General features: G+C 48.1%; 1 protein-coding gene across 1 annotated transcript; it reads right to left on the reverse strand.

Annotated features, from left to right (window-relative positions):
* Positions 1-1248: 1248 nt before the first annotated feature.
* LOC105504949 (putative killer cell immunoglobulin-like receptor-like protein KIR3DX1) lies at positions 1249-9274 on the reverse strand. The gene is given in 8 exon segments (XM_011932595.1): positions 1249-1284; positions 2018-2118; positions 3987-4037; positions 4697-4996; positions 6414-6719; positions 7902-8180; positions 8980-9015; positions 9241-9274. Coding segments are annotated over 8 exon segments (1143 nt in total).
* Between the last annotated feature and the right edge of the window lie 742 nt (positions 9275-10016).

Below are 10016 nucleotides of genomic sequence, written 5' to 3' on the forward strand. Positions count from 1 at the left end.
GCACTCAGCATACCAAGGACCTGCACTGGCACCGGTCTCTGAGTTCCCTCAGTTTTTATTGATTATTATTTTCACTATCTCAGCAAGAGGAATGCGGCAGAAAAGCAGGGTGATAATAGGATAAAGGTCAGCAAGAAAACATGTGAGCAAAAGAATCTGTGTCATAATTAAGTTCAAGGGGAGGTACTATGTCTGGATGTGCACGTCGGCCAGATTTATGTTTCTCTCCGCCCAAACATCTCAGTGGAGTAAAGAATAACAAAGCAGCATTGCTGCCAACATGTCTCACCTCCCGCCACAGGGCGATTTTTCTCCTGTCTCAGAATTGAATAAATGTACAATCGGGTTTTCTACCGAGACATTCAGTTCCCAGGGCCAGGCAGAAGACAGTGGCCTTCCTCTATCTCAACTGCAAGAGGCCTTCCTCTTTTACTAATCCTTCTCAGCACAGACCATTTACGGGTGTCGGGCTGGAGAATGGTCAGGTCTTTCTCATCCCACGAGGTCATACTTCTGACTATCACATGGGGAGAAACCTTGGACAATACCGGGCTTTCCAAGGCACAGGTCCCTGCAGCTTTCTGCAGTGCATTGCGTCCCTGGTTTACTAAGACTAGAGAATGGCGATGACTTTTACCGAGCATACTGCTTGTAGACATTTTATTAACAAGGCACATCCTGCACAGCCCTAAATCCCTTAAACCTTGATTCCATACAACACACGTTTTTGTGAGCTCAAAGCTGGGTCAAAGTGGCTGGGGCAAAGTTACAGATTAACAGCATCTCAGGGCAAAGCAATTGTTCAAGGTACAGGTCAGAATGAAATTTCTTACGTCTTCCCTTTCTACATAGACACAGGAACAGTCTGATCTCTCTTTCTTCTCCCTTCAGCACCACAGCTGGCTTATATTCACTTGCAAAAGACAATTCCATTCTCCACTTCGCAAATCAGCATTAGGGTCATTTACACGGCCACTTTGGAGTTGGCCATGAATACAGTATTGACACCAAATAAAGAGGCAAATGCCACGAGTCAGAGTTTTTTAACAGTATTTTTTTTTTTTCACAGAATTGGTTCACTAGCACACCTCTGGATACCCCCAAGTAGAAGTTGACATTAAAATTTATGGTATTTCTGAAGAAACTCTGCCAAGTGTCAGCTGATGGAGAGAGAAGAGTTGGAGGATTCCCAAGAGGGTTTTAGCAAATTATTGTGGACTACTTAGTTCCCAACTTATTTTCACTCACTTACTCCATCATGTGAACCATATTCTGCATCTTGAGCTGACGAGACAGAGCTCAGTAGCACCGATGAGGGAATATCTTAACGAAAAGTTAGTAAAAATGAGGCCCAGTGCGGTGGCTCATGCCTGGAATCCCAGCACTTTGGGAGGCCAGCAGATCACGAGATCAGGAGATTGAGACCATCCTGGCTAACAGGGTGAAACCCCATCTCTACTAAAAATACAAAAAAATTAGCCAGGCATGGTGACACAAGCCTGTAATCCTAGCTACTTCGGAGGCTGAGGCAGGAGAATCGCTTGAACTCGGGAGGTGGAGGTTGCAGTGAGCCGAGATCACGTCACTGCAGTCCTGCCTGGGGGACAGAGCGAGACTCTATCTAAATAATAATAATATAAAAGTGCATTACAAGAAGACCAGGGCATGGAGTTTATATCTGTGTGGGTCCACACCTGCCGCGAGTGACGTACCTTCATTTTATAAGGTAAGCAAATCAGGGAGGGAAGTCAAGGAAAGTCAGTGACAGTGGGAAGGGAAGACATCAGAATTGAATTGAGGAAGAGTTTCAAACTAGAGATCTCAGACCTGAGGCCATTTCTTTCATTCCATATTCTCAGCAGACAGTTCACCCAGCATACGATGACAATTCCTGACAATTTCCTTCCAAAGCCTCTGGGGTTAGGAGATTGGATTCCAAGCCTCTACTGTTCTCAATGGTGAACGGTTTTTTCTTGTGTTCCTCTTCTTCTTGCCTTTGGGTTTTTTTTTTTCTGACTGTGCAAGACTCCAGTAGCAGGACTCCAATGACCACCAGGACCAAGATGGCCACGCCCATCCTGATAAGATTCCCTGCTGTGTAATCCTGGGGGTGTAAGCCTAGGAATAGTGGACAAAGATGTCACCAAAGGTGTGAAGGTCAAACTCATCCTAAAGTCCCTGGATGTCCGCTCCGGTCACCCACGTCCCCCTGAGTGGTCATAGCCCCGCAGCCTCATCCATAGCTGAGAACATCTCTGCATTGAGCAGCCTTGCATTCTGACGGGTTCTGTAATGATCTCAGGATATGAGCTGCCCCTGAGAACCACAGAAAGAGGGGGAATGTGAGGAAACATAGGGGTGATCATGCTATTCTCTGATACTCAATGTGTCTCTAAAATCAGCTAATTACTTGAGAGAAGCATGCCCAATATCACACCATTCGTAACATTTAGACGCAGAGAAGAGAATTTGGAGCTACAGGTTTTCTGAATAGCAGGAAAATACAAGAGAACAGACTGGAGTTGCCAGTTACCCTTCCTTTGCTTCGCCCCAGACATTACTTTCTCATCTCTGGCTCATAATTACGTATTTCCATCCCATTTTGTTGATCTATTAACCTGATCGACCTGTTTTAATCAAATAAATGGAATAGTATCTGCAACACATTAAGCATTTTTGTCTCTAGGATCCAAGAATACTACAATTAGTATAAGCAATTAGTTTGCATTCAAGATAGGGAGGCTGACAAGAAGCAACTGAAAAGGATAAATGATAAAAGCAAATACTTAGATGGATACATGGAGAAAATGCAAATATATATATTATGTAATATATATACATATATATGTAATATATACACACACACATATATATATTACACTCTATCAATTTTACAAAAGTCATACCAGAACACCAGCTCTTTGGGGAAGAAAATAGAGAATATTGTAAACGAGTTCATTTAAAAGATGTTTTGGAAAATGACAGGACCAGGCTCAGAACGTGGTGTTCCTGAAAATTGGGACAAAACTTTCTCTTTCTTGGTCTCCTCCACACAATGGCCACCGTTACTTGCAGAGACTGGGTATATCCCTAGTGGACTGACGTTCCCAGGCGGGTGCATTTCTGCACCTCCTTTCCCAGAGAGACACTGGCACGGAAGTTCAGCACTGATGGATCCCTTTGGTTTTCTGGATACAAGGCTGCCTTGGATATGTAAGAGAACGAATTCCCAAATGTGGATAGAATTGTGTCCATGTGCTCAAGCTAAAGAGTGTCTGGATCAGCTCAACTAAAGCTCTTGATTCTCAGGGAATGCCTCAACCATCCTGAGCCCCAAACGCTCTCTCCTCCCATAGTGGGGTTGACTCCATTCATTCCTCCGTTGCCTCTTTGCAAGCCTGTAGGATCAGCACCCTGGACAGGGGCGAGAGGTGGACTTGACTCTTCTCTCCTTCCTCAGCTCCGCCAGCTCCCTTCAAGAATTTCCCTTCTCACCGACCACCCAACCAGCACCAATGACCGCAGTGCTGGGGACTTGAACCCCCCTCCCTTCATTCCAAGTTCCTCTCCAGCTGCTCAGGAAACGGCCACTTCCATAAAGATTTCAGGTGGAGGCTGGGCGCGGTGGCTCACGCCTGTAATCCCAGCACTTTGGGAGGCCAAGGCGGGCAGATCACGAGGCCAGGAGATCGAGACCATCCTGGCTAACATGGTGAAACCCCGTCTCTACTAAAAATACAAAAAACTAGCTGGGCGAGGTGGCAGGCACCTGTAGTCCCAGCTACTCGGGAGGCTGAGGCAGGAGAATAGCGTGAACCCGGGAGGCAGAGCTTGCAGTGAGCCGAGATGGCGTCACTGCAGTCCAGCCTGGGTGACAGAGTGAGACTCTGTCTCAAAAAAAAAAAAAAAAAAAAGGATTTCAGGTGGAGAAGGAGACTTCTGTCTCCCCAGGAATTCACAAACTGGGTGAAGAATTCTCTGCTCACCAGTTTCAGGGCTTGATTCCATGGGTGTCGGGCAAGTACTCTCAGAGATTCCTAGGAAAAAAGACAGAGAATGGGTGTACAAGGGTCATTCCTCGCCACACTGAAGCAGAACCATTCTATGTGGTGTGTCTGTCTCTTGCCCACAGCCTACTCTGTCATTCACCTAATGACTAATGTGGGTCCTGAGGTCTCTTGTCAGAATCCTTTGAGAACAGACTTTCTCCCCTAGACGTGAAAGGGGACAGAGGGTTCAGAGATGCCCGTTGATGTCAAGAGACCTTATCTACAACGGGGTCATAAATATCTACATTCACCAAAGGGGAAATACTCTCTGGGGCTGACAGGTCAGGAGGAGCTCCTGGAAAATGAATAAGGGCAAAGGGCTGGTGCAACCTCTGATGTCCCCAAACCTTATCTGGCCTCACCTCCTCCTGTGTTTATCCTGATGCAATTCTTCATTCACCTGAACACATAGGACCCCAAAGTGAGCCTCTACATAGGAGGTGGAGAAGAGGGTGGAGGTGCCCTGTCTCCAATCCTGTACCCTGATTGCACTGGTCATTCTCAGCCTCTGTTTTTCTCATTGTATTTCTCACTGCTTCATTTTGTCCAGAACCCCTCAAATCTCCTGATCTCCAGCAGGACGCCCCTCAGATAGAGCTCCAGGGTGTAGCTGGCACCAGAACATGCAGCAGGCCTGGGCTCCTCACCTGTGACAGGAACGTGTACTGGGTCACTGGGGGCTGACCACTCATAGGGAGACTCATTGAAAGCACCGTAGCATCTGTAGCTCCCAACAGAGGTTGGGGACACAAAGCACAGAGGAAGGTCAACCTGGAATATTCCACTGTGGCTCTGCCCTCCACTGAGCCAGTGACCATGGGTTTCCTGCTTCCTGGATAGATGATACTTGTCAAATGGGATCTTTGAGCTGCAGAACAAGGTCACTGTATCTCCCAGACCCACCATGGCATTCTCTCGGGTGATGAGAGAGGGCTTTTTGTATTTTCCTGTAAGAAAAAGAGACTTTGGTTACTTATTTTGCACCATATTCTCAGTAGACAGTTCACCCCATATACAATGGCAATTTCCTTCCAAAGCCTTCTGGGATCAGCAGATTTGATGCCAAACCTCTGTTGTTCTAAATGGTGCATGGTTTTCTCTCATGTTCCTCTTCCTCCTACATTTTGGGTTTTTTTTTTTTTTTTTTTTTTTTTTCTGACCGTGCCAGACTCCAGTAGCAGGAATCCAAGGGCCACCAGGACCAAGATGGCCATGCCCATCCTGATGAGATTCCCTGCTGTGTAATCCTGGGGGTGTGAGCCTAGGAATAGTGGACAAAGATGTCACCAAAGCAGTGAAGGTCAAACTCATCCTAAAGTCCCTGGATGTCCACTTGGGCCACCCACATCCCCCTGAGTCGTCATAAGGCATTTACAACAAAAGCCTTCTCCACACTACTCTTAGTGTTGGAAAAAAAACTATTTTCTTATGTTAGGAGCAAACTCCATACGTCCGCTAGTGCTGTCTCAATCCGTATTCTCTCTATGATCCTGATTCGATGAGTGTGCGTGCCTTTTTAAAGCCTCCTCTTTCCATTGCTTCTCCCTTGCTTTTGACTCTATCTTTAAGGCTTACCGTGCCTAGACAGCATATGAGATGTGGGGTCCTCCTGGGACATGAAAATAACTCTGCTTGGAAACCCTCAGAAAACATGGTGCTGACTTAGATTCCCCGACCTGGAGCTGTGAGGTTAGAGTCCCAACGCTGTGTGTTGAAAAGTGAAAGAATCTCCATAGAATCTGAAATACCCTCATAGACGAACACTGCAGAACCAGTAGCTGTGGTCCCACACCCTGAGGTGCTAGACATGACTACTTTTAGGAGAGGTTGGAAGTGGCCTCTGCTTCCTCTTTGGGCAGAAGGACATATTAAACCCCTTTGTGGAGAAACACCTCAAAGTCCCGATCTCCACTCAGATCCTCCAGGAGCTTCGCTGGTGGGCGGTGAAGGTGGGAGTTTGTGGTGTGTCCCTGCGTCTCATGGCAGAGGAATGGGGCTGCAGGTCCCACGTGGGGAACCAACTCCAAAAGGCAACTCAGTGCCTGAGCTGAGGGAAAGCAGCCCCTTGTCGAGGTTTGCGAATCTCTCTCAGTATCTGTTTCACATTCTCTGTCACTGTCTCTGCCAGTGGCAAAGTGTCTCTGCCACATTGAGGTGTGGTTGTAACTTGTTTTCTTTTTAACTATCACAAGTTCTCTGTTTCTCCCTCTTTCCTTCATCCCCTCCCCTGACCCTCTAATAAGTTACTTGGTGTTTCTGTGTTCCGGCATTTTTCTTCCTTTACTGGCGGTTTGATCAACAACCACATCACCCCGGGGCATTTCCAGGGCACCAAAAGACCACGGACGGTCCAGCCACACTCACCCGTGATCACAATGTCCAGGGGGTCACTGGGAGCCGACTACATGTAGCGGGAGTGATTGAAAGAACCACAGCATCTGTAGGCTCCTGCATGGGCAGGCGTTATAGGACCCATGGAAAAGACAGCCTTGGAGAAGTGGTGCCCAGCCTGGATCATCTTACCATACTGCTGAGAATGCTGTGTGTTCCCCTCTTTGTATAAGATAAATTCATCAAATGCCAGTTCTGAGTGACAGCACAGTCTCACCCTGGCTCCTGCGTGCACCAGGGAGCTTGGGTACGCTGAGATGGAGGGTTTTGTGAACAAGCCTGGGAGCAGAGACGGAGGAGTTCACATGAGTCTCCTTCCTCACCCCTCACCTGAGACCTCAGGGTGAAGCTCTCCCCCATCACCCCCAAAGCCCGTCCGCATCCTTCCTGTTGGTGTGCGTGCATGTTCTCTCTGCGTGGATCCCCTTTGTCTGACTTGAAGCCATAGGAGATGCGTGGTTCTCCCGGAAAATGGGAATTACTCTGTGTTTTGAGAACCTTCAGAAAACACGGTGCTGGACTTAGGTTCCCTGGCATGAGACTGTGAGGTTATGAGCCTCACTATTTTTCAATTCTGTGTGTTGAAAAATACCAAGAATCTCTGGAGGATCAGAAGAAACCTCACAGGCTCACACTGAAGGAAACAACTGGTTTTTGCCCCAGAACCCAAAAGGTTAGACGTGACTACTTGTTGGGGAGGGTGGAAGTAACTCCTTTTCCCTATTTAGGCAGAAGAACATGGTAAACTCCTTTGCTAAGCAGCTCCTCACAGTCCCAGTCTCCACTCAGATCCTCCAGGAGCTTTCGTAGCCTGGATCTCCCTACCTCACACCGACCTGCTTCCCCCCTCTCTTGGTGGAAAGACTCAACCTCTTCTCTGTTCCTTCTGAGCTCCGAGCTCCTTGAATGTGAGACTCACTCCACACTTTCCCTTCCTGACTGTACAGGATGAGTCTCTAACTCCCCATGAGATACTCTGCACATCCATGAGAGAGAAAGGATGAGTGTCAGGAGACCAGGAAGGAGGACGAGAGGAATGGGTGCATTTCCCAATCCATGTCCCACTGAGTCACTAGACTCATCTCACAAGGGAAGTGTCACTTCCCCAAGGCTCTGGCTCCTTCAAGGCAGGGTAATGACTTCCTTGAGGTAAACACTGGTTCTGGGGTCAGGCAACATGGCTCCTCCCTGGACCCACCCTGCTGGAGTTGATACCAGCATCCTGTGTCTGCTACTCCCCAGGCAGATTGTCCCACTGCTCGGCCTCGGTTTCCTCCCTCCTCCTCCTCCACCTGGGTACCTGATTCCTCACAGGAAATGCCCTCTCTTTAAATTCTCAGCACGGCTTCTGTGTCCAAAGTTAGTGCATGACTAGCAATCCTACAATGACTCTGGCTTCACTGGGTGTGGACTCTGGGAAGGGCCATCTGGTGGACATGGGGCGGGCTGGACTTCTCCTACCTGTGACCACAATCTTCAGGGATTTGCTGTGAGCTGACCGTATTGTGGTGTGGTTGTAAGATCCAGAACATCTGTAGGTCCCTGCATGTCCTGGGGTCACAGGGCCAATGGTGACGTTGTTGGAAAGGCCGGTGTGCAGCTCATGGTCCCGGGTCCCAGATCTTTTGAATATTGTGAATATGACAAACTGAAGATGGGAATGACAGGACAGAGTCACACGTCCTCCTAGGGGAACCACGGGGCTCGGCCAGGCTGACAGGGAGAACTTGTCGTAACCACCTGGAAGAAAAGGAGGCACAGCCTAGGGGGAAATGTGGAGCCCCCCGTCTCCCACTGTCCTTGGGGGCGTTGCTTTCTTCACATTGTTCTGGTTTGCCCTGTAATGGGTGGGGTCGCCTGATGCCCTGGGATACCTGGTAGTGAGCCAGGGACACAGTCCACCCCAGCGTGGACATGGAAGGTCTCCCCAGAACAGCAATTCTAGTTGGCATGATGATACAATACTGAGCCAAGGTATTCCTAATTTTTTTCTACAACAACAGCAATCTACGCAATAGGAGAGAAGGAGGAAATCTACCAGATTCTGGCAATACAAAAAAAAAAACCACACATGAACTCATTTAAACAATTCACTACACAGGTACCTGCCACTGCACCCATGAGTGCTCTTGCCTGCTGACCAGTTTCTTCTCAGGCTCCAGCAGCAGGAGAGCCTTTTAGCTCATGGGTGGATGGAGAATCTGAGTTCCTTCCTATGCTCAGACAGTTCCGTGGAGCCCAGCACTGGGTCCTCACCTCCCGACAGACGATGCTCTAACCCATCCCCTGGCACCCCAGATTTTGAACATCGCAGGCTCCTTCGGGAGACTGGCTGAGCCCAAGGGGGTGTCTACAAAGGGTCTCTAGAACAAAATGGAGCCTGGGGTTTCCAGAGTCCCCCCTTCCTGTGTTCCCAGGGCTCTCTGCAAAGCCCTCCCCACATCATCTGCCTCTGCCCGATTCCATGTTCGCCCTCCCTGCCTGGGAGAACCCTTCGTGTTTGGGCAACACGGTATCCTCGGACTGGGGTAGGACTCACCTGCGTGTGTGCAGATCCTGGTAGGCAGGCAGATTCCTGGAAGGAAAACCACATCAGAGATGACCTGTCCCCCTGTGAATTCTGCCCTCACTGTAACCAGGCCTCGTGTTGGACATTGGCCATGTCAGCTCAACCTGGACTCAGTGGATGAACCTGACTCCCCACAGGCTCTCACCCACAGCCTGGGTAGTGGAGAGGAGAGGTCTTCCAGAAAGCATGATTTCTTCCTAACTCTGCCCTGCTTTCTCTTCCAGGACTTACCCAGACACAGGAGGATGATGAGTTTGGGGGCCATGGCGCCACGTCTGTGGGGCAGGACACGGGGGTCGAGCTACATTGGAAAACAAACAGGATATGGTTACCATGGCCCCAGTTTCATGGTTTGCAGAGTTTGAAGCTTTTCCACCACACAGGAAGATGACCCGCTCTTGCCCTAAATAGAGTGGGTGCTGTGAAAAACGTTCAAACAATACTTTTTGTTCAACACAGCCCCCAGCAAAGGCCAGACCTGAACCCCATCATTGACCAGTCCTGAATACCCAAATGTCTATGTTCCTACCTATTCTAATATCTTACTGCCTTTTTTTGAGAACTATGTGTGCTTCCATTTATATTATGCAATATTCCCGTCAAATTAACAAGCATGCATGGATAATGTTGTAAAACGGTTGTAGAACAAAAAAGGAAATGTCTATGCTGTTATTTTTCAAAACTGAAAATTAATTGCAAATTGGGAACTATTTTCAATTTCTGTAATTATCCTGTCAAGCTTCAAGAAGTTTACCACAACAAAAACATTGATTCTGCATTATTAACATAAATCAGCATGCTCTAGGTTTTGGAGTTTTATCTAAAATCCTTCTTTTTATTTTATTTTATTTTTTTTAGATGGAGTCTCACCCTGTCACCCAGGCTGGAGTGCAATGGTGTGATCTCAGCAACCTCCGCCTCCCAGGTTCAAGCAATTCTCCTGCCCCAGCCTCCTGAGTAGCTGGGATTACAGGAGTGCACTACCACACCCAGGTAATTTTTTGTAT

The sequence above is a fragment of the Colobus angolensis genome, unplaced genomic scaffold (genome assembly GCF_000951035.1).
Source record: "Colobus angolensis palliatus isolate OR3802 unplaced genomic scaffold, Cang.pa_1.0 Scaffold96, whole genome shotgun sequence".
NCBI lineage: Eukaryota > Metazoa > Chordata > Mammalia > Primates > Cercopithecidae > Colobus > Colobus angolensis.